Consider the following 24655-nt stretch of genomic DNA (forward strand, 5'->3'; position numbering starts at 1 on the left):
GGGGGCCTCCACCCCCCCTCCCCCCGCCTCCACCCCCCCACCTCCCCCCCGCCCCGCCACCCACCAGACTGGGCTGGACCAGAGAGCAGCCACACGTGCACATTCACACGCTCACACCAGACTGTGCTGAACCAGAGAGCTAACGCACACACACACACACACACACCAAACCTGACAGGCGATGTGGAAGAACCGGCGAAACTGAAGAGACACCACACACACACACACACACTCTGACACACCAAATCAGAGCAGTCGCTGTGGAGGACCAAGCGAGGAGGAGGAGGAGGAAGGGGAGGACTGGATTAAAGACACAGCAATGCAGAGGGGCATGAGAGCAGCTGTTCCTTTGCCTGGACTAGACTAGACTAGCCTGTACTGTACTAGGCTGGGCAGTTCTGTACTAGACTGGTCTGTACTGTACTCTGCTGTACTGTACTAGACTGGGCAGTACTGTACTAGACTGGTCTGTACTAGACTGGTCTGTACTGTACTGTACTCTGCTGTACTGTACTAGACTGGTCTGTACTGTACTCTGCTGTACTGTACTAGACTGGTCTGTACTAGACTGGTCTGTACTGTACTGTACTCTGCTGTACTGAACTAGACTGGTCTGTACTGTACTCTGCTGTACTGTACTAGACTGGTCTGTACTGTATTGTACTCTGCTGTACTGAACTAGACTGGTCTGTACTGTACTGTACTCTGCTGTACTGTACTAGACTGGTCTGTACTAGGCTGGGCAGTACTGTACTAGACTGGTCTGTACTGTACTAGACTGGTATGTACTGTACTAGACTGGCCTGTACTGTACTAGACTGGCCTGTACTAGGCTGGGCAGTACTGTACTAGACTGGCCTGTACTGTACTAGACTGTACTGTATTGCTCTTGGCTAGACTGTACTATTTTTGCCTGTACTGCACCAGGCTGTGCTGCAACAGGCTGGGCTGTGCTGTACTAGGCTGTGCTGTACTAGGCTGTGCTGCACCAGGCTGTGCTGCACCAGGCTGTGCTGCAACAGGCTGGGCTGGGCTGCATTAGGCTGTGCTGCACCAGGCTGGGCTGTGCTGCACCAGGCTGTGCTGCACCAGGCTGGGCTGTACTAGGCTGTGCTGCACCAGGCTGTGCTGCAACAGGCTGGGCTGGGCTGCACCAGGCTGTGCTGCAACAGGCTGTGCTGTGCTGCACCAGGCTGGGCTGGGCTGCATTCGGCTGTGCTGCCTTAGGCTGTGCTGGGCTGCATTAGGCTGTGCTGCACCAGGCTGGGCTGAGAGGACAGGCTTGGGTGCTGGTGTGTCTAGTCTGCCTGGGGATGTATTCTATATGTTTCTGGTTTTGAGCCTGTCTGTAGTACTGTGGAATGTGACCGCTCTCCCCCCCCCACCCCCCCTCCCCCCCTCCCTCCCTCACCCACTCCAGCCTTTGCAAACCCAACATGCTCCTCCCTCCCCCACACTTGCACTCCCTTACTCAGCACAACACTCCTCCCTCCCTCCTTCCCTTCCTCTGCTCTCAGCTGGAGTTCATTTCTCTGTCGGCATATTCCTTTTCTTGTGTGTGTGTGTGTGTGTGTGTGGCTGAGATGATGCCTGTGTGGTTAGTAACTTTTTCAGTGTTCCTGAGCCTTGAGCACAAGCAGCGTCCTGTAATGATCCACACACACACACACACACATACACGCATCTGGCTTCCATGTCTGTGTACCCCCCAGCACACACACACACACACGTTGTTAGTGCCAGTTGTCTAGTGTGTTTTCGGATGTGTCTCGTCTCTTGTGTGGATGTCTGCTGTTCCCACTTCTCCCCTCACAGAGTCTTGACCTCCTCCCCTCCCCCCAGCCCCCCTCTTCCCCTCCCCCCAGCCACCCTCTTCCCCTCCCCCAGCCCCCCTCCTCCACTCCCCCAGCTCCCCTCCTCCACTCCCCCAGCTCCCCTCCTCCTCCCAGACCCATGTGCATGAAAGGGCTCCACTGGTCAGGCACTAAGCTGGGAAGGGGGTCACTTCTGAATTGCCTTTAAGTGGAGGGGGGGGGGGAAAGCAGCCATGGTCTCTCAGATCAGAACCTACCGGGGGGTCGGGGGGTCATCTGTTTTTTTTGTGTTTTTTTTTTACATTTTATTTTTCTACTTGACACATTTTTATTATTTTTTGATTGCGGTTCAGATACCTGTGAGCTATGAATGTATGGTTGTTTATTTCCTAGGGCTAGCAACAAACCTACTACCCTCTTAGTGCCTTCCTGTACAGGCCGCTCTGAACGGCCGTGCTGCTAGCCGCCTAGCTAGCCGCCCGCTAGCTCTGGTTAAACAGCAGCGTCCCACTTCTCAACAAGTGTTAATGGGGAAGCCTGAATATCCAGTTTTGTCTTAACTTTTCCTGGCCCTCGTCAGCTGTTTTGGTGGAGCATGTCTGTGGGACGGCAGGCCTGTTCTGGCTCTGGCTCTGGTCGGTTCCTCAGTCCTGCTACGGGCCTGCCTCCCCCAGGGACTTCAGTGATGTGGTGATGGTGGTGGTTCTGGATGTGTGGGCTGCAGAGCTGCCCCCCTTGTGACCCCTGCCTCCGTCCCTCTATGGATGGGTCAGCCTCGAAGAGACTCCCCCCCCCCCCTCCCCCCTCACCACCCGCCATCCCCCTCCCCTCCGTTCTGACTAACCCTGTATTTATTCTGATGCTGATAGCTTTAATAGTTGTGTCCGTTCTGTTGCCCGGTTCCGCAAGGCGTGCAGCCCCCCTCCCGCCCTGACTGAAGTGAATGCCCGTTGCCGAGGACTCGATGTGGCTTTGTCACCGTGGAACAGCGTCTGCCCCCTGCTGCCCCTCCCCTATCTGTCTAGGTGTGCCTATGTCAACAAAACCCCCTCGTTGTGATCACTGAGAATGAACTTTGCAACTGTGTGATTGTGATGATGTGTGTTTGGGAGAGGATAAGGGAACCTTCCAGTCTGTGTGTGTGTGTGTGTGTGTGTGTGTGTGTGAACTTTTAACCTTCAAGTCCTAGTTCAGGAACTTTGACCTTTGACCAGGCACTCAGTTTGTCCTGTGTCACGGCGTGGGGGCACAAGGGTGAAAGGTTGGGGGTGAAAGGTCAGGGGTGAGGCAGCGCTACCAGAGTAGCCCCACTGTCTACCAACACTCAATGTTTTTATTTATGGATCTCTGCACTTTTGGCTGTGGTGACTTCAGTACTTAAGTAATTATCTAAACTGTATTTTTAAGATTTTTATACAATATTTACATGCAATACGATATGAGCAGATTTTGTTTTGCCAACCTTTCTTTTTATTTTTTAGAATTCTTTATTTAATTGTTTTTTTTTTGTTGGCATGTTTTGTCACTATACATACTGAAACATGCTAGTTGATGCTGTTCTGTTAGCCACCTAGGGTTGTGTTCTGGAGAAGTTTCCTGAATGTTGTGTGTCCTGGTCATGGCTGTACGAGCAACATTGAACAGGTGTTTTATGTTTGAGTTAATCATGTTGATACCATCCAGTATAAGTACTGTACATCTATGAGAGCAAGAGGCACACCCCATGCCCACTCTCCAGTCTTGAACATTTCCCCCAATCTCAGATCTCAACCAACGCTTTATATGAGAGAGAGAGAGAGAGATCACAGGAGATACATAGTGGAGATTCCAGCCTGGTTTTGGATTGGAAACTGCCGACTTATCACACGAGAACCTATTTCTCCGTCGATGCGTTTAGTCTTGTTACGACTTGAGTGTTTTATTTGAACTCAAAAAGTACAAGGCGGTGTTCGAGTGGTCTGCACTCTGTAAGGTATGGAGACAGAAACCAGGCTCCAGGCTCCATCCATCCTCAGTGCTTTGATCTCCCTGGATGACAGAGTAGAACATGGCCGTCCCAGGGCCCCATGCTAGGTGATGGACGAAGGCATTTCAATTCAAGCTATATTATATATAACTGTATGATGAGCAAAAGGTAGACTATCTGCTGTGTGGATTTTAACGAGGACAACAACAACAAAAAAGTAGACCGGCTAAACCCCAGCAGTAAATGGTCACTCGCAAACACTCGGTTCCTTCTCCAGATGCTGAGAGGAATGTGTGGGCGGGGTTGTTATTTGGGAGGGTGGTGGTGGTGGGGGGGGTTCTTGTATCAGTGGTTGTCAAATGTGTCTGTGACAGGGGGAGGCTGTATTTATCATGGGGATGTCAGGGGGGGGGGGGGAGGGGGGGGGGGCGAGTTGTGTTTCTGTTGATGTGGCTGAACGCTATGGTGAGCCATAACGGCAGAACAAGGCGATTTGGTATCTTAAACTTGACATACTGTGCCACCATGTGGCCATACGGTGCAAGTTGGAACAAGGACAATTTTACTTTGTTTTTATTTGGAAATCATATTATTAATAAAGTCATTGAGTACTGTCTATTACCTAGCACCTGTTATTTCATCGGTAAAGTTTATTTTATTTTTTTCCCCCCCAATGTTTTTTTTTTCTTCGTGTACGTGTGTAATATGTAGGTAATTCAGAAGTCAACAAGTCACATGGATAGTAGGGAAAGGAACCAACTAAGCTTCAACTAAATGCTTTCTAGTGTATTCTATTCAGGCTATTTCCAAAATGCAAGATTGTTTGCCTTGTTCAATGACTGTCTTCATGTACGTATTGCTAATGCACAAATATTTCACCGCATTTTATATTTTAATTACATGTCATTTTATTTTTATGAATGAACCAGACGTCTCTTATTGGAGCATATAACTTTTATTTCTTCAGTCACATACACACACTGAGAACATTCGGTTAAACTGACAACTCCAGTTCAAAATAACCCCGCTCATCAACATTTCTCAAGCGACAATCACATTTGTTTGCTTTCTTCCACCCAGATACCAAAGACAAAAGGCTTTCGCCATCTCTGCGTTCCGGTTCAGGTAAAACCAGTATTGTGTCTTCAGCAGTCAACAGACGTGATCATAACTCATGAACGATGGCTCTTTCTGATCGTAAAAAGGAGATACAGGTTAGTCCACCGCTCAAAGTCCTCGGGAAAGACGGGACTTGCAGGGTCGCTGCGATCTTCCTCGTAGCCGGAAACAGACACTCATTGCATCGATAGCATGGTAGCCTGACAGCTTGTTGGTTTTTTGGCGGCTTAACACATTCGTACAGTAAAGCTGCCGAGGACACACACTAACTTTACCGTCATTTCCTTAACAGCCGAGTTTTAGATACATGTAAAAGCATTCAAGGTACATACACACAATGTTACATATCTCGGTACGTTGGCTAGTTTATTTACAACACACTCCTCCAGAACAACTTTGGTCAGACAGTCGCACAGGAGCTTCCTGAATGTGGCATTTACAAGACGATAGATACAATAAGCCTGTGTACTACAACAAACTATGCCTATGTTTTTTAATTAAATACGATTGTTTTTAATTCTTCGCGCCAATTCAAGTATATTATTGCCTTCATAGACAACAGATGGACACAAAGAAAAAGGCCTTCAGGTAAATATAAATCCTCTCCTTCAAGATGGCAGTGTAGACACCAAACTTGCTCATGTCGGGCTATAAATTTTCAGTCGCAAACTAATAAATTCGCAGACGATCGATCGAATGGAGTCTGAACAAAACGCAACATCCGGTGACCCCTTTCACAAAGACCGGGAAATAGTGGCGGGTGTAGGCAGAAACATATTTACAGTATTTAACAAGGAGCACAGCAATTCCACGCATAGAATCTTTATAAAACATTCCAAACAGAACTAGGCAACTGGGTATGGTGCACAGTCACACACACACAGAATACACACTGTATGTCTTATTGGTTACAGTTGTATAACAGTGGCATTTAAATATGGCTTCAAATACATCGTTCACAGCTTTGCAACAACAACAACAACAAAAGTGATTTGGATGCTCTCAGAAGAGTAGAGTAGCTGTAAGACTTGAGCCTATAAACCCCCGAGGCGTCATCTTCATTAACGTCTTCATCTACCTTTGGCCACCCTAGCTTGAGTCTGGACAGAGAGGATTCAACACAATGAGAGACTGGACTCACTTCTTCCATCTAGACAATGCAACCAGATAAACGCAGAGCAAAACAACAATAAATAGGACCCAGTGCTACGGTTCCGTTATTCATCCCTGACCCGGGTCAAGCCCCACTGACCGTCTATGCCCTGAAACACAATGGCTCACACCTTATTCCCACACCTAGATTTGACCCGATTAACAGCTTTTTTTGGCAAAAATGAAAACGATAAATAAACGGTGTTTGGTTTTTAAACACGACCTCAAATTACTACCACGTCCTGCACACCTTCTGGATTCCAAGCCACTAATCCCAGTACAACCTCAACGGGTTTGAACGATACAACTTTTCTTTGTCTATTGGATTATCGTTCTTCATCACGATAATACAAATAAATAGTCATCTTATCAACTACCCTATCAAATCATGACAATATTTGACGTAACTTATTTGGGATATTCCTTCCTTTCGTGCGTACGACGCGCCCACCCGTGTAAACCCAAGCGGCCGAGCAGGAAAGCTACAACTTTTGACACGGGAGATTAACTGTAGCACACAGACTGTATGGATGTTTATCGTGGGGAAAAAAAAGTGTGTGTGTGTGTGTGAGGGAAAGTGAGGGAGACTTGTGCCTGCTGACGTGTCATATTGCTCTACTTGGGCGCCAGGGGATTGTCGGGGGTGCTGGGGGTCACCACGTCTCTGTAGAAGTTCTCAATCTGCTCCTTGTACATCTTCATCACCACCGGCCTCTTCAGCTTCATGGTGGGGCCTGAGGAGACAGACGACCAGCCAATCAAAACTCTGCCGTGGGTCCCTGGTGACTGTGGTGAGTGCGTTTTATAGACTACCTACCTACCTACCTACCTACCTACCTACCTACCTACCTACCCCTCCCTCCCTCCCTCCCTCCCTCCCTCCCTCCCTCCCTCCCTCCCTCCCTCCCTCCCTCCCTCCCTCCCTCCCTCCCTCCCTCCCTCCCTCCCTCCCTCCCTCCCTCCCTCCCTCCCTCCCTCCCTCCCTCCCTCCCTCCCTCCTCACCCAGCTCCCCCCCGGGGATGGAGAAGTCCTGCTCCAGGACGATCCACTTCTGGATGCGCTGGGCGTTGGAGGTGGCGGCCTCGTTGACGCGGGTGATGCCCTCCTGTATGGCGGCGTGGACGAGGCGGTCGCGGCCGCCCGCCACGTCGGAGACGCGTGTGGCGTTGCTGCCCAGCCGCCGGCACAGCTCCACCGCCTCGGGGGTCAGCTCGTCCTCCGGGGCACCCGTCTCCCCGTTCACCTGGCACTGAGGGGGGGCGGGGAGTCAGAGCATAGGAGACAAGACTCAGCGCGCGCTAGTGTCCAGAGAGGCTTCCAGATAGCGCTTAGTACGCTAGCTAAGCTCCCTGTTCACCTGGCACTGAGGGGGAGGGGGGGGAGTCAGAGCATAGGAGACAAGACTCAGGGCGCGCTAGTGTCCAGAGAGGCTTCCAGATGGCGCTAAGTACGCTAGCTAAGCAACAGGGTTTTATGTGCTTTGGAGCGTCCGATTGGTCGATTGAGACATCGCTTTGGATTAGAAATGTCTGCCAAGTCAACAGAACTCGGCAGTTTCCCTAACTGTCCACCAGAGGGCACAAAGACCTCTGCATTGGTACTGAACGCCACAATCTCCCCCATTTTTGCCTCTTTCAATGACCAGACCGGCAAGCTCCCAATCTGTATCCTTCAGCCAGAACACAATAAACAGTGATAAGATGTTGACATGGCAACGGCTCCAATCTCACAGATAATAAGCATGGCCTGACATGGTTCTGATTATGCGAGGCAACAAAACTCCTCAATTCAGATTCAAAGTCCGTCATGGCGACCGGTTCCACAGCGCTTTACCGAGACCCTTTAAAGCCTCCGGTATGTGAAATCGTTGTGTAAACCTTCTCTGTTTAAATAACTGTACAACAACCCCTGTGTAAATGATTGTATAACCTCTTGTGTGTAACCAGACAGCTGATCAGGGCCTCGTCTGGTGACCAGACCCTGGGGGTCTTTGTGACCAGACCCTGGGGGTCTTTGTGACCAGACCCTGGGGGTGGTGACCAGACCCTGGGGGTCTTTGTGACCAGACCCTGGGGGTGGTGACCAGACCCTGGGGGTGGTGACCAGACCCTGGGGGTCTTTGTGACCAGACCCTGGGGGTCTTTGTGACCAGACCCTGGGGGTGGTGACCAGACCCTGGGGGTCTTTGTGACCAGACCCTGGGGGTCTTTGTGACCAGACCCTGGGGGTGGTGACCAGACCCTGGGGGTGGTGACCAGACCCTGGGGGTCTTTGTGACCAGACCCTGGGGGTCTTTGTGACCAGACCCTGGGGGTGGTGACCAGACCCTGGAGGTCTTCGTGACCAGACCCTGGAGGTCTTTGTGACCAGACCCTGGAGGTCTTTGTGACCAGACCCTGGGGGTCTTTGTGACCAGACCCTGGGGGTCTTTGTGACCAGACCCTGGGGGTCTTTGTGACCAGACCCTGGGGGTCTTTGTGACCAGACCCTGGGGGTGGTGACCAGACCCTGGAGGTCTTCGTGACCAGACCCTGGAGGTCTTTGTGACCAGACCCTGGAGGTCTTTGTGACCAGACCCTGGGGGTCTTTGTGACCAGACCCTGGGGGTCTTTGTGACCAGACCCTGGGGGTCTTTGTGACCAGACCCTGGGGGTCTTTGTGACCAGACCCTGGGGGTCTTCGTGACCAGACCCTGGGGGTGGTGACCAGACCCTGGGGGTCTTTGTGACCCGGGCCCTGGGCTCAGCCCAGCAGGCCTCACGCTAGCGCACTCTGGGGCTTTAGTCTAGCATCTTTAGCATTGGTGGTCTGGGAAGCGGTAACACTGTGATCTGTCGTGATGACAGTGATCCGTCGTGTTGATCGCGGTGGCGATCCGGCCGCGGGGCGTTACCTTGACGGTGAGCAGCATGGCCAGGAACTTGCGCTTGTCTCCGATGAGCATGGCGTTACTGACGAGCGGCAGCACGTCTTTCACCGCGTCCTCGATGGGCACCGGGGGGATGTTCTCTCCTCCGGCCGTGATGATCAGCTCTGGAGCGCACACACACACACACTAATAAGTGATGCACTATGGACAAACAGCACCTATTCACAGCATCTAAGCTGCCCCCCCCGCCCCCCAACAGAGAACATTGTGGGTACCTTTGATGCGCCCGGTGATGAACAGGAAGCCGTCCTGGTCGTGCTTGCCCAGGTCTCCCGAGTGCAGCCAGCCCTCGTCGTCCAGGGCCTCGGCCGTCTTGTCGGCCATGTTGAGGTAGCCCATGAACACGTGGCGCCCCCAGAAGCAGATCTCCCCGTTGCCCTCGGCGTCGGGACGGCAGATCCGGGACTCGCAGCCCGAGATCTCCTTTCCGCAGCTGGCAGGGGGAGGAGATGCGCTCACGTCAAATCACGACCAAGCCCTCCCGGGGCACCGGCGCCAAACGTTTAGGACGTTTCATTAGCGTGGCTAACGACCCAGTGGTTCGGATAAAACGCTCGTTCTTAACTGTGGACGTAGACGGAGGAATCTCCCCGTGGGTGTCCAGAGGGAGGGGTGGGGTGTGTGTGTGTACCTGGTGAGGCGGAAGGCGTCGGGCAGGGAGATGGTGTGAGGGCCCGTGCTCTCGCTCATGCCGTACAGCTCGTACAGGGGGATGTCCAGGCTCAGGAAGAACTCCAGCGTGTCCTTGGTGATGGGCGCCGCGCCCGTGTAGCACTTGTGGCAGCGGTCCAGGCCCAGCGCCTTGCGGACCTTCCGGAACACCAGCTTCTTGGCCAGGCGGTAGTTGAGGGGCGCGCGAGCCACTGCTCCGTTCCTGAGGGGTGGGGGTCAATCCATTACATTTACATCGATCCACAATCAGCAGCTTTTCACATCCAAAAGGAAAGGTTCGACGAGAGCCAGTAGGGCAGCGTTCCAGTGTTTGTTACGGAGCAGCGGCCCCGGGGCTCAGGACAGGAGACAAACGCTCAGGGCAGGACTGACGTACTGGTTCATCTTGCTCAGGTTGGTCTGCAGGCCCACGTCCTTGGCCCACACTGCCACCCTGCGGCGCACCGTGGACGACTTGGCCCCGATGGACTTCATCTTCTCCTGCATCTTCTCCCACACGCGGGGCACCCCCATGAAGGCTGTGGGCCGCACCTCCTTCAGCGTGTTCACCAGGGAGCCCTGACCACGGACGACACGCGGCCCAGAACGTGAGTGTGTGTGAGAGAGAGACACAGAGAGAGAGAGACACAGAGAATGAGAGACACAGAGAGAGAGACACAGAGAGAGAGAGAGAGAGAGAGAGAGAGACCCAGAGAGAGACACAGAGACCCAGAGAGAGAGAGACCCAGAGAGAGAGACCCAGAGAGAGAGAGACACAGAGAAAGACACAGAGAGAGAGACACAGAGAGAGAGAGACAGAGAGAGAGAGAGACAGAGAGAGAGAGAGACCCAGAGAGAGAGACCCAGAGAGAGAGAGACCCAGAGAGAGAGACCCAGAGAGAGAGAGACCCAGAGAGAGAGAGACCCAGAGAGAGAGAGACCCAGAGAGAGAGAGACCCAGAGAGAGAGAGACCCAGAGATACAGAGAGACACAGAGAGAGAGACACACCGAGAGAGAGACACACAGAGAGAGACCCAGAGAGAGAGAGAGACACACAGAGAGAGACCCAGAGAGAGAGAGACCCAGAGAGAGAGAGACACAGAGAGAGAGAGACACAGAGATACAGAGAGACACAGAGAGAGAGATACACCGAGAGAGAGAGACACACCGAGAGAGAGAGACACACCGAGAGAGAGAGACACACCGAGAGAGAGAGACACACCGAGAGAGAGAGACCCAGAGAGAGAGAGACCCAGAGAGAGAGACCCAGAGAGAGAGACCCAGAGAGAGAGACAGAGAGAGAGAGACCCAGAGAGAGAGAGACCCAGAGATACAGAGAGACACAGAGAGAGAGACACACCGAGAGAGAGACACACAGAGAGAGACCCAGAGAGAGAGAGAGACACACAGAGAGAGACCCAGAGAGAGAGAGAGACACACAGAGAGAGACCCAGAGAGAGAGAGACACAGAGAGAGAGAGACACAGAGAGAGAGAGACACAGAGATACAGAGAGACACAGAGAGAGAGATACACCGAGAGAGAGAGACACACCGAGAGAGAGAGACACACCGAGAGAGAGAGACACACCGAGAGAGAGAGACACACCGAGAGAGAGAGACCCAGAGAGAGAGAGACCCAGAGAGAGAGAGACCCAGAGAGAGAGAGACCCAGAGAGAGAGAGACACAGAGAGAGAGAGACACAGAGAGAGAGAGATACAGAGAGACACAGAGAGAGAGAGACACACCGAGAGAGAGAGACCCAGAGAGAGAGAGACCCAGAGAGAGAGAGACACACCGAGAGAGAGAGACACACCGAGAGAGAGAGACACACCGAGAGAGAGAGACCCAGAGAGAGAGAGACCCAGAGAGAGAGAGACCCAGAGAGAGAGAGACACAGAGAGAGAGAGACACAGAGAGAGAGATACACCGAGAGAGAGACAGAAAGAGAGAGACCCAGAGACAGGGAGAGAGAAACAGACACAGAGAGAGACAGACACAGAGAGAGACAGACAGAGAGAGACACACAGAGAGAGACACAGAAATAGACAGAGAGAGACAGACACAGAGAGACAGAGGGGCTCTCTTACCTTCAGGGCGTCGGGCTGGGCGAAGTAGGTGGCCCCTCCGATCCTCATGGTGACCCAGATGTCCACCATCTGGGCTGCGATGTGGCTGAGGGGCAGGTAGCTCACCACCACCTCCTGGGACTGGGTGGCCTCCGCCAGGCGCACGTGACGCCCGGTGGCCAACGCCGTCCACGTCAGCTGTGGAGAGAGAGAGAGACAGAGAGAAACACAGAGAGAGAGACAGGGAGAGACAGGGAGAGATACACAGAGAAACAGGGAGAGAGAGAGGGAGACAGAAATATACAGAGAAGGAGAGGGAAGAGCAATTGAGAGGGAGAAAGTAGTTAGGGTGGTCACTAAAATGTGGTCAGGCCCAACATGTGTGTGTGAGAATGTGTGTGTGTGTGAAGCCCCGCTCACATTGTCGTGGCTGAGCATCACTCCTTTGGGCTGGCCCGTGGTCCCGGACGTGTAGATGAGCGTGCAGCACTGCGTGGGCTTCTGGGTGGCAATGACGTCATCCAGCTGGGCTTCCGGAACCTCCCGGCCCAGCTCCATGAACTCCGCCCACTACGGAACACAGAACCCCGGGTCAACATGGGGAGAACCGACGTCCCCCCCCCCCCCGGGAACGGAAGACACGAGGTGGGTTCTCGCCAGGGAAACCATCGACAAGCTCACCGTGTATAAATTTGGCCTCTTCTCTTTGAGTGCGTCTTTATATTGGATAATAGCTTTCAAGTGTGGCAGCTTGTCTTGCACCTGTGATAAAAGACCAAAGACGCGTGGTTAAGAACGTCAGCCTGAGAAACCGAAATCGATGAAAAAGTTCAGGGGCTTCCCCCACAGAACACTTGAACCCCCCCCAACACTAGCAGAGCATCGGGGCATCCTGCAGACGTAGCGAGAGGAAGGGTGGACGCCGTCCGTCCGGAGAGAGAGAGGGGGGGCCACTCTCACCTGCAGGATCTTCTGCAGCTGCTTGTGGTTCTCCACCACGATGACGTTGGCCTTGCAGTTCTCCGCCACGTACTGGCACGCCTCGGACGAGTTGGTGGTGTAGATGCCCACCGCAAACCCACTGCAGGGAGAGAGAGAGAGACACAGAGAGAGAGTGTGAGGGAGAGAAGGAGAGAGAGAGAGACACAGAGAGAGACACACAGAGAGAGAGAGTGTGAGGGAGAGAAGGAGAGAGAGAGACAGACAGTGTGAGATAGAAACTCGTAGGGCCACATTAAATCACCGCCCGCAGCTGCGTCGGGTTTTTACTTAGCCCTTAAGCTGCGAAAGTGTCACGGCACTAAAAGCCTTCCGTCACAAAGACCGAAAGGCTTGTCCCCTCAGGTTTAAAGTTGGCTCTCAGGATCGGCTTGGCAGTCAAACGCACGCTCCAGCGAGAGAGATTCCTGGCGACAGGTTAAGCGAGTCTCGTCGCAAACCCTCCTGTCGATACATTCTTATCGCCCCGCATCACCAGAGCTTTAGTGAAAAGGTGCTGGGAGTCGGTTTGGATGGAAACAGAGTGTGTGTTCCCCAGGGTTCATGCTGAGGGGGCTGGGTGAACAAGCAGCTGTGCCTCACACACACACACACACACACACAGCAGCTGGGTCCCATCTCATCCACCGGCTGTGGAGTTTCTGCTCGGGGTTCTGTTGGCCGTGTTTGAGGGAAACGCAGCTTCAGACTGGGATGTGCTCCTGCAGCTGGCTGTGAGCCTAGGGGGCACTAGGACCCAGCCCCACGCAGGGGGGTGGAGCCGCTATCAGACCACGTCATCCATCCATCATCCTGTTGTGATGTGCTCAGCCCCACTCAGAGCCTCATATAGGAAGTCTCGGGTTACGTCAACACAGGTACGTGTGTGAACACACAGACACACACGTTCGAGAGAGAGCAGGGAACATTCTGCACATGTCTCAGAAAGGCAGACTGCCAGCGTCAGGGTGTGTGTGTGTGTGTGTGTGTGACAGGAGCGACGTTCTCACCCAGCCAAGATGGCGGCGATGTCGGCGATGAACCACTCTGCGGAGTTGAAGCCCAGGATGCCGACGCCGTGGTAACGCTGCAGGCCCAGCTGTGGACAGGAAGCAGAAGGTATGAGGGGGGGGTCAGAGGTCGCGCCGCGGACAGACCGCAGGGCTCCGTCACGGTTCGTTTGCTGTGGAAAGTTCCGGCGAGCCAATGAAAACGATTTGAATACCGTACGAACGATAAAAACTCCTGACCCTTGATCGTCTGCCGTACGGTCTCCGCAAGCTTCGCTCGGGACAAAAGCGTCAAACAAATCAAATGTAAAATATACTTTATTATAGAAACTTAGGGAAAATATTCTATGGAAATTGTGAGTACTAAGGTGGGAGGTTGGAAGCGTGAGGTTGAGATCCACCCACGTGCAGCGAGAGTTCGCTTTGGTTCTCTGGGTGGGTCAGAGTTTACCATTTGACATTCGATCCAGCTTGCCTTTGACGTGTAGCACGTACAAGGGGGTGGTGGTGGTGGTGGTGGGGGGGGGATTTCTGCACCTGCAGCTTCTGAGACTCCAACCCTTACCTCACCCTGCTTCCAACAGAACAGGCTGAACAGCAACCCTGAAACCCAACACCGGCTCCCTGGTGAGTCGACGGTCAACAAGCAGCACGGCGGGTTCAGCCGTGTTTGTGTGCTGAGGGCGTGTGCGAACATGCCCCGCGCACACGGGGGGTGTTTACAAAACACCGTCTCCTGAGAGCGCCCCCCCGGCCTGTCGCCAGGGCTGGGTTTCCCTGTCAACAGGGTTGCCGGGCCGACGCTCAAAGTGTCGTGGATGGGAGACGGGGAGGAGGTCAAAACACGCTCCCTCGACTCTGAACCATGCGCCGCCTGACCCTCGGGTCTTGTGCCCTGCCTTCCATACGCAGAGCAGGAGGTTAAACACATTGATCTGAGGGGGGGGGGGGGGGGGCATGTCCAGTCCAGACCACAGACGCTTCATTCTTCTAAAGAGGACGTGGTGGTCCAGGGGCTGGACTGTGCCCCAGCTCTGTGCTGGGGGGGTGGAGAGGGAGTGTGATGAGGGGGGGAAGGCCCGGGGTCTTGGCCTGTGTGGGTGTCTGTAACTGGGCCTCTGTCAGCCTGCAGCAGCACAGCTTGGCTGAGACGCCACTCACTAACGCTTGGCAACAATAAGACGTCTTATCACCATGGGCTGTTGTGTTGTGGTCAGCACACAAAACATGTCAATTCAAAGCGATCTCAGCCAGTCCCCAGGCTACAGTCCCTAGGCTACAGGCCCTAGGCTCCAGTCCCCTGGCCCTAGGCTCCAGTCCCCTGGCCCTAGGCTCCAGTCCCTAGGCTCCAGACCCCAGTCCCCTGGCCCTAGGCTCCAGTCCCCTGGCCCTTGGCTCCAGTCCCCTGGCCCTAGGCTCCAGTCCCTAGGCTCCAGACCCCAGTCCCCTGGCCCTTGGCTCCAGTCCCCTGGCCCTAGGCTCCAGTCCCTAGGCTCCAGACCCCAGTCCCCTGGCCCTAGGCTCCAGTCCCTAGGCTCCAGTCCCCAGTCCCCTGGCCCTAGGTTCCAGTCCCCTGGCCCTAGGCTCCAGTCCCCTGGCCCTTGGCTCCAGTCCCTAGGCTCCAGTCCCCAGTCCCTAGGCTCCAGACCCCAGTCCCCTGGCCCTTGGCTCCAGTCCCCAGTCCCTAGGCCCCAGTCCCCTGGCCCTAGGCTCCAGACCCCAGTCCCCTGGCCCCAGGCTCCAGTCCCCTCACCTTCAGGAAGCTCTTGGCGGCGGCGCGGCAGGCCTGGTAGTACTCCCTGTAGCTCAGCGTCTTCATCTGGTCGCCCTCCTTCCAGCCCAGCGCCGTGTGCTCCCCGAAGCGCTCCACGGCCGCCTCGAACATCTGGTGGACGGTCACCGGGGGTTCGGCGGCCGTGCCAGCCTCCCCCATCCTCAGTCGGACCTCCCCGTCGCCCCGGCACGTCCACAGGCCCGGCCCCGCCCCTCCTCCTCCAGCCGCCGCCGCCGCAGGCAGACACAGGGAGTCTGGACGCTGGGCGCCCGCTGGGGGGGGGGGGGACAAAACAGGACAACGTGAGGACGCTGCTACTTTTAGATGGGCAGGGAGTGGGTGGGCAGGAAAACAGGATGAGCGTGTGTACTGGAAGCGAGAGCTTTTGGTGTGTGTGTGTGTGTGTGTGTGTGTGTGTGTGAAAGGCTGAGGGCAGGATATTTTACATGGAAGGATGTCACACAATGCACTCTCTCTACACTACTGACACTCCATGTCTGTATGTGTGGTTAGCTGTCTTGGTCGCTAAACAAATGGCGTGTTTTGCCCGCCCCCTCCCCCCCCAGAGCCGGCGGTGATAAAGGCTAACAATGTTTGTCTTTCAAAAGCCGTTAGGAAGGGTCACGGCGATAACAGCCACCCGACCAGCCAATGAGTGAACAGCACACCAGAGTTATTAAGATAAGAGCCTATCGGTTGGCCCGCCGCGGTCAATTAAAAACAGCAGGTCAGTAGACGACAGCCGGGTCTGTGTGTGTGAACCAGCGCAGGCCCTGACCCCCTGTTCCCATGGCGCCGAGAAGCAAACCTGCCGTAAACACCACAGCAGCGCTGGCCGGGGGGGGGGGGAGGAGGAGAAGGGGAACCTTCTGGAAGCCTCAGACGACCGAGACCAGGAAGGAAGTGAGAGTCAAAGAGGTCCTGCTGTAGACCCACCCACGTCTTACTGGCAGCGCTAACGCCGCCTCATCACCTAGCAACCGCTGGATGTTCACTTTGTGGACATGGATTGAGCCACTTCCTTTGAGAAAGGTCACGGGCTGAACACGGGGTGTCCACTGTGGGAGGCGGTGTTCCTGGCAGGACTCCGACAGCCCAGGAACAGGAAGTCTGACCCCCCCCCCCCCTTTTGAGGAAGCTGGCCAAACAGGAAGTGTGCCTAAGTCACCAGTCCGATCCAGCTCCATGAAACTATCACCTGACTGTGTGTGTGTGTGAGCACAGTCTCACCTGACTGTGTGTGTGTGTGTGAGCACAGTCTCACCTGACTGTGTGTGTGTGTGTGTGTGAGCACAGTCTCACCTGACTGTGTGTGTGTGTGTGTGTGTGTGTGTGAGCACAGTCTCACCTGACTGTGTGTGTGTGTGTGTGAGCACAGTCTCACCTGACTGTGTGTGTGTGTGTGTGTGAGCACAGTCTCACCTGACTGTGTGTGTGTGTGTGTGTGTGTGTGTGAGCACAGTCTCACCTGACTGTGTGTGTGTGTGTGTGAGCACAGTCTCACCTGACTGTGTGTGTGTGTGTGTGAGCACAGTCTCACCTGACTGTGTGTGTGTGTGTGTGAGCACAGTCTCACCTGACTGTGTGTGTGTGTGTGAGCACAGTCTCACCTGACTGTGTGTGTGTGTAAGCACAGTCTCACCTGACTGTGTGTGTGTGTGTGTGAGCACAGTCTCACCTGACTGTGTGTGTGTGTGTGTGTGTGTGTGTGTGAGCACAGTCTCACCTGACTGTGTGTGTGGTTCCTGCTCCCTGAGGACGTCCTGGCTGGAGTCTGCGGTGGGCTCCTCGCTGGCCGACTCCTCCTCTGAAGACTCACTGAGGAGAAAAACACAGTCAGAGGACCTCCAGCTGTACTGCTCTGTACCCAGGCCTCTGAGGGGGGAGAGAGAGACAGAGAGACGGAGAGATGGAGACAGAGAGATGGAGACAGAGAGAGACACACAGAGAGAGAGAGAGAGACAGAGAGACAGAGAGAAGGCTTCTCCCTTGTGTTTGGATGTTACAAGCCCTAATCTGATTTCTAGGGATCAGAAGCAGTACAGTACTGTGAGGTACAGTACTGTGAGGTACAGTACTGTGAGTTACAGTGCTGTGGGGTACAGTACTGTGAGGTACAGTACTGTGAGTTACAGTCTCTGTCTCTCTCTCTCTGTGTCTCTCTGTCTCCATCTCTCTGTCTCCATCTCTCTGTCTCTCTCTCTGTCTCTCTCTCTGTCTCTCTCTCTACAGTACTGTGGGGTACAGTACTGTGAGGTACAGTACTGTGAGGTACAGTACTGTGAGGTACAGTACTGTGAGGTACAGTACTGTGAGGTCCAGTACTGTGAGGTACAGTACTGTGAGTTACAGTACTGTGAGTTACAGCACTGTGAGGTTCAGTACTGTGAGTTACAGTACTGTGGGGTACTGTACTGTGGGGTACAGTACTGTGAGGTCCAGTACTGTGGGGTACTGTACTGTGAGGTACAGGAGGGTTTGGCTGCAGAGCGTACTTTGCAGCTGAGTCCACCGTGAGGTCGTCCAGGGAGGCCAGGCTGTGGCCGGTGCCACACGACTGCAGCAGGCCCACATCTTTGGGAGGGTCCATCGCCATGGCAGCAGACATGGCAGTGGGCTCACACACAGTCACTGGAGGGACGGAGAGACAGGACACCGTCAGTCATCTCTCACACACACACACGGTCCCTACAGGCCTGCAGAGTGACTCTACTGAAACAGCAGCTCATCCCCTCCAACACAGCACCATCTCGCCGTTCTCGTTGGCCCTGTCACCAACATGTGACAGACCATGTGACAGACCAGACCCCCCCCCCCCCCCCCCGGGTCTGGTCCTGTGACACGCTGGTGGGGGGGGCGGGGGAAACAACACAGGCCCTCGACAACACACCAGCAGCTCAGGAAACAAGCTGATGTGCGCTGACGTCGTTTCTTCCTGAGTTTGGACAAGTCACCGTCGCTCACGTCGTAAAGCAAACAGGCCCAGTGGAGCTCCTCCCCTTGTTGTCCCCTTGAACCATGTTCATCGTATCCCCCCCCCCCCCCCCTTAAATCAACAGAAATCCGAGTGAACGTTTGGTACTTATCGCGTTACGACACTTTTTTTGTTGAGACAAAGAGGTTCTACTGACACGACCGTGGAGATTAGGGCTGGATCGGCCCTCTCTGAACCTCCACATGAGGTGATGTGAGGGTCACGACCTCCCAAAGCTGATTCTGATCAATGTGTTCCTCTTACCCAATCAGAGAGTAGAGACAGAGACAGACAGACAGACAGACAGACAGAGAGAGTCAGATAGACAGATAATCAGAGAGAGGCTCTTTTCCAGTCGTCTACACGCCACAGGAAACACGTCAGCACTTTAGAACAATACTGCCCCCCGCGCGCGCCCCCAGCACCCCCTGGACGTCCTACCCCACAACCTTGGCCCCTGCAGCCCCAAGCCCCCCTGGCTGGAGGGGGCTGTTTATCCAACTACCCTGGCCGCTCTGAAAACACATACCAGCCGCTCTCCAGGCCCATTGTGAAGGGACCTATCATAGTCAACCAGATGAGGACAATTGGGCAGGGGGCTCGAGGAACGAAAACAGAGCGCGTCGGGGTCAGCGAGCAGGGACAAAAATATTTCCATCGGCCAGGGACACGCCGTTCATCCTGACCCCCCCCGCATGGTTGGTGGTTTGCACCGCAGGGACGGGATTTGGTGAGGGAGAGAGGGAAAGGGTTCAAAGGGAAATGTACGGAGGATGAAATGGTGATTTGTTCTGAAGCAGCTCTGCCGTGTCAGAGACAGGGCTCCCTGGGTCACATGACCTGCTGCACAACGGCTAGGTTCTACCTCCCCACCGCCCCAGTGTTGCTGGACCCAACACCTCAGTTAACATCCATGCAGAGAGAGAGAGAGAGAGAGAGAGAGAGAGAGAGAGAGAGAGAGAGAGAGAGAGAGAGAGAGAGAGAGAGAGAGAGAGAGAGAGACAGAGAGAGAGAGAGAGAGAGAGAGAGAGAGAGAGAGAGAGAGAGAGAGAGAGAGAGAGAGAGAGAGAGAGAGAGAGGCAGAGAGAGAGGCAGATGTCACCCCACGACCGCAACACTTCAACACCCACCCCAGCTACAGTAGCAGCCATTTTCCTTCCCTCTCCTCCAAGCAACAATGACAGCTGCGGATTCCACACAGCGATCCAAGGCCAGGGAACTGACAGTGGGGGGAGGGAAGTTGTGTGGAGCTGGGGGGAGGATGTCGGGGGGGGGGGGGGGGGTCTTGTGAGTGCTCCCCAGGGGCCGGTGGAGCGGCTGTTGAAAGGGCTCCAGGCAGACCCATTGTTACCCATTTGTGTCTGCCGAAAGAGGCTCGGAGGGAGGGGGCCCAACACCCTAATCCTGGAAGTTTGGAACCACAGCAGTGGAGCTCTCAATCTAGAGATATTCCTGGGGGGGGGGGGGGGGGGGTTTGGTTGACCCCCCTCCCCCCAGCTGGAATCCACCCGGCCCCTCCACCTCTCTCTCTCTCCCTCTCCCTCTCTCGTAAAGAGCTGACGTCATGTGACCGGATCAGGCAGTGATGAATCAGCCTGTATCCAAGCCCTGATTCATGCTCAGGCTACCCTCGTGAGGGACTACTATTCCTGCAAGGCACAACAGACCAATCGGCTGGAGCCGTCCGGGACACCGTCCATTTCACTCTTTGACACAATCCTACGGATTTTCAGCCTCGACTCGTTCCGTCTAGGTTGATATCGTTTGATAAGATGACCAGACTTCCTTTCATTAGAACAGAACACCCAGGTGTCATAATAATAACAACAACAACAGTCATGATAATAAGGGATATGCAATCAATACCACTGAGCTGTGCCTCTGCCTTGATAGCTCCTGTCCTGACCCATCTCCTCCCACGCTTCCCTGTTCCCCCACGCCCAGGACAAATCTGCAGATGGATTCTCCCAGGCCTGTGCTTACATCACAACAGCAACCGGCCCCAGCGCTCCTCGCTAGACCCGGAGAGGATTATATCGCTGGCAGCGTGACCTACAATCACAGCTGCCTCCTCATGCCCCCTTTAAAAAAATAACAAGAACACTCAGTGACAGTTTTTTTCTTCTAATCCTGAATAGAAGACAGCTTTTTTTAGGACAAACCTACCGGCAACAGACGCTAGGCTGTGACCTCACCAGACACTCTCTCAGGAGGAACCCAGGGCTTTCCCCCTAACAGCCACACCCAGCTGGAGTACCACCCACCCCCCACCCAAAACCCAACGGGAATGTCTGATGGAGAGAATGTTGCTCTGGCAGCATTCCTCTCTCCCTCTCTCCCTCTGTCCCTCTCTCCCTCTGTCCCTCTCTCCCTCTGTCCCTCTCTCCCTCTGTCCCTCTCTCCCTCTGTCCCTCTCTCCCTCTCTCCCTCTCTCCCTCTGTCCCTCTCTCCCTCCGGGAGCCCCCTCACACTCTCCACGGCTGCTCAACCCCTGCCGACTCCCGTCGGGTTTCAGTCCACCCGCCCCGAGGGCGCTTTCTGACGAGCCCCACTCATCCAGCTCGATTCTGGGCTTCAGTTTCCCTCCTCCCCCCCCCCCTTGGTTCCTGTCGAGGTCTGGTTGCTCCACCCAGAGAAGCACAGCCCGGCACGACCACTCAGGGCTGGCCAGGGTGAGCCTGCAACCCAGCCTTTCGTAGCAGGAGGGGGCTTGGCTGAATTGAAAGATGTGCGTGAAAGGAGCCAAGGTAGAAATCTGGTTCTCAACCCCCATGTTGACTTCAGGATGACCTCAAATATAACGCAGTGCAGGAACATAGCCACGCATTATCAATACAGAGCCACACCTCTAAATATCTCAATCTAAAACAACTTGCTGCTGATTAAACCCCCAAAACAAGTACACATTATGTATATTTGTTTCAATGTATATATATACACATCTATTAATTAAATAAAAGAATCATTCTAACCCTCAATGATGGCTTTTACAAGTAGAGCTTAAGATGAACACACACAAAAATTAGTGTTGGAGCAAAATGCTCTGAATAATGAATGAACCGTATTTTAAAATAGACTGTAACTCACAGTGCATTGTCTCCTCGTTTCAGCGCTACGTCCCGGTTTATGGTAAAGCTCCTGTGTCGAAAGCTCGGGGATTTCTGCCTCTACAGTCAAAACAGCCTCCCTCTCCCACTCAGTCTACAAGTGAGTAGAATATCATTCATTTTCAAACGACCCTGCTTGTCCCTCCCCCTCGAGCCCCACCCTGACACGCTGCCTTCTTCCTGCTAGCCTCACTTCCCCATCCAGCCTCACCGCTCCTCTCATTGGCTGAAACGGCTCACACCACAGACCTCTTCCTCCCCTACATGGTCACGTCAGCCAAACGAGTGCAAGTGGGCGTGGACAAAACTGCTGCTGGTGGAATATACTCTCCCTTGTCTCTTGGGATGATACTGCCCCCCCCTCCCCCCCCCCCCCTCCCCCCCCCCCCCCCCCCCCACTACGCCTCTCCTCCACACACACACACACACACACTGCAGATACCAAGGGGTTACTACCGGACAAGGAGTGCGATGTGCTTCCATCTATCTGGTGAATGTGGAGTGACTGCAGCTGCGTTGGCCTGACTTTATGACTTTCCACTGCAGGCTTTAACAGATCATGCAAATAGCAGGAGGATGTCCACATCCTGAGGAGACTCAAATTTTAATGTAAAACCGAGACGGCTCAGTCTGGATTTTGGTGGCCATGTTGGAATTTTAAAAATTCATATTTGTTAAATTTATGGATACATTTGTACTTTGACTTTGTTTAACAACAAGGTGTTGCGAGTCTCCTTGTGGTTGTGTTAAATGCTTTTCAAATGTTTCTTAAAACACGTTCTTTTTTAAACCACAGGGCTCTCCTGAAAAGATTTTGGTTTCAGTCGACTAGTCTGTGTCAAAATAACCTTAAATATAAATGCAACACCTGGACATAATATTCCTTGTTGTTAGTTCCCATTTATCTGGGCAACATCATAACATACACAGCCACTGTAGGGGTTAAACCAAACTGTGTCTTCAGATTCAGTACCATACCCAGATCTCAAACCCTAGTTCAGTTTCTGTCTCCCAGGTAGCTTGCCTGTCAAAAGCATTCCAGCTATTACTCACAAGACAATCACTATGCTTGATAGCCTATTCCTGTTTGTCTAGTTTGTTTAAAAGATGAAGACATGGTCTGATATACTTAGGAATCCAAAAGGAGGTCATTTTTGTTGTGTACAGTGTGGTAGATAAGAAGGTATGCAATTTGCAAGCATTTTCAAACAGACTATCATTGCTTCTGGGTAAAGTTCATGCTCAACTACACAAAGAAGTCACTTAATATTGGTTGGAACATTTGGCTAGTTGTGTAACCGGCACTAAATCAAGATATTTTCCCAGGTTTTCTTCTGAACAATTGACAGAGGCACAGAAAGTCACATTTTTCACTTTGAAGTCAAACTGAATAACCGCCGAATATATTTTCAGCAAGATTAAATTATGGGGACAAGTGGTGGCAATTTATTTATTAAATTTCACGATTGTGTCTCTTGCTTTTAGCTACCGGTACTCGGTATTGTGTATCACAAGGAGGTCGTTTCTGCAGAAAACCAGCTGGGCTTGGAGAGGGGGGATCTTACAAAAGGAATGAAAATAGGAGTAGGCTAATTAAATAACTTAATGTATAAAACTATAACAAGATCGGCTTTAGCCAATTGTTGAGAGTGGTGAGAACGTGGATGACCACTACATAACTGCCTCGAGCCTGTCTCTCCATGCTACGTGTACCTCGCGTGGCTCGGCTCAATCTAGTTCTTGTGCGTGACAGACACCCACACACCCCCCTCACATCACATCAAACCCTCTAAGCGTGCATCCGTCATAATCTCACTTCCCTGAAGTTTAGCAATTGGAGAAAATACTGTAAGAAATGAAATATGATACACCTTCACACCAGAGGCTAGTTCTTTCCCCTGCGTTTTGAATATTAGACCAGTGAATTAATGCGACAACGAACTTGTGGGCTTGTGGTGACGGAGAATCAAACATGCAAGTGACGATGTACATGTAGTGCAGGAGCCTTTAACCACCACACACATCCACAGTCTTGCCACCATACCCAGATCCTGTATAATGTTGTCTGTCACAAAGCAATATCACACGTGTGATTATGAGATAGCAGAAGTGACAGCAACCGCGCCGGGATAGTTTTTCAATTTCTATACTTACGAGATTACTACATAGATTGTACACATTAAAACATCACAGAAACGTCTAACTTTGCTGGTTGGGCTAGCACGATTCCCTACCATTGATTGTACCACATTTGCAGTCGGATAACGAAACCTCAAATACTAGTCGTAGCGTGCTATATTTGGCCAGGTTATATCTAGCTATGATCATTAAACAAGTGCCGTATCGCTACTTCCATTCATGAAAAAAAAAGTTACATCATTTAAGAGTTTAAGAGGTAGCTACTGTACTTACCGTACGAACAAAACCGAAACAGTACAAACCAGTTCCAAGTCAGAAAGAGGGATAACGCCAGATGGATGACGTGAAAGACCCCAACTGAAGAGTTCACTTGCAGGTGCTGTCTTGAAGTACTAGTGGCGGGAGACGGCAGATCCACACGTCATTCGAGATATGATAAAGATCTTAACTAGATTACAGATTTATAACTCTTTATAACTTGTCAACAGAGGCCATATAAAAAATACGTAAAAACTCCATACCATTCTTTTGATATTATTAGTCACATGTATTATATCGGAAGTCTGATCATGAGGTCTGGAACGAAAGCAGCATATTCAAGGGAACGATGCAAAATCATAGCAATATATTGGTAGATGCTGCCACCGTGTGGTTAAGAAGACAAGAAGACTGGGACATAGTATTTTTTATTTTCCTTTTGTGGAGTTGTTTCTCATTAACATGTGGTTGAAGAAAAACATGTTTAACTGAGGAAACGAGGAAGTTTTTGTCAAATTCAATGCTTTGTATAATCATGATGACAAGTTGCTCTTAAAATGTTAAACGCTATTCATACCATTTAAATTTCAGTAGCCACTTAATTACATTCTTGTTGGACTCAAAGAGAGTTGTCAGGTGTCTTCGTATCAAAGCAAGGTAATAGATATGTAACGACCTCTAGCGGTTAGACATGATTGCCTTTTGTTTTTAGAAT

The 24655-nt window shown here is 52.8% G+C and overlaps 1 protein-coding gene and 2 long non-coding RNA genes across 5 annotated transcripts; 2 read left to right on the forward strand and 1 right to left on the reverse strand.

Annotated features, from left to right (window-relative positions):
• Nucleotides 1–4716: 4716 nt before the first annotated feature.
• Nucleotides 4717–24220, reverse strand: acsbg2 (acyl-CoA synthetase bubblegum family member 2). 2 transcript variants are annotated; one of them, XM_084693042.1, is made up of 16 exons: nucleotides 24204–24220; nucleotides 23956–24074; nucleotides 17958–18093; nucleotides 17189–17280; nucleotides 15442–15734; nucleotides 13689–13777; nucleotides 12661–12781; nucleotides 12382–12462; nucleotides 12121–12270; nucleotides 11722–11898; nucleotides 10030–10211; nucleotides 9613–9855; nucleotides 9197–9414; nucleotides 8946–9085; nucleotides 7055–7301; nucleotides 4717–6785 (listed from the first exon to the last, which is right to left on the reverse strand). In XM_084693042.1, the coding sequence occupies exons 3-16, from the start codon at nucleotides 18068–18070 to the stop codon at nucleotides 6667–6669; spliced, it is 2265 nt and encodes a 754-aa protein (XP_084549168.1). In that variant the 5' UTR covers nucleotides 18071–18093; nucleotides 23956–24074; nucleotides 24204–24220; the 3' UTR covers nucleotides 4717–6666. The 2 variants fall into 2 exon arrangements, with proteins under 2 accessions (XP_084549168.1, XP_084549167.1); XM_084693041.1 differs by lacking the exons at nucleotides 23956–24074; nucleotides 24204–24220 and adding an exon at nucleotides 21524–21653.
• LOC146221262 (uncharacterized) lies at nucleotides 13227–21903 on the forward strand. Of its 2 annotated transcripts, none has more exons than XR_014750796.1 (3): nucleotides 13227–13797; nucleotides 21547–21643; nucleotides 21731–21903. It is a non-coding gene; the product is annotated as an uncharacterized LOC146221262 (long non-coding RNA). The 2 variants fall into 2 exon arrangements; XR_014750797.1 differs by lacking the exon at nucleotides 13227–13797 and adding an exon at nucleotides 19750–21183.
• Nucleotides 21940–22421, forward strand: LOC146221263 (uncharacterized). Its single transcript, XR_014750798.1, has 2 exons — nucleotides 21940–22039; nucleotides 22116–22421. It is a non-coding gene; the product is annotated as an uncharacterized LOC146221263 (long non-coding RNA).
• Nucleotides 24221–24655: the final 435 nt, after the last annotated feature.

The sequence above is a fragment of the Hypomesus nipponensis genome, chromosome 26 (genome assembly GCF_054491055.1).
Source record: "Hypomesus nipponensis isolate SF chromosome 26, ASM5449105v1, whole genome shotgun sequence".
In the NCBI taxonomy this organism is placed as follows: domain Eukaryota; kingdom Metazoa; phylum Chordata; class Actinopteri; order Osmeriformes; family Osmeridae; genus Hypomesus; species Hypomesus nipponensis.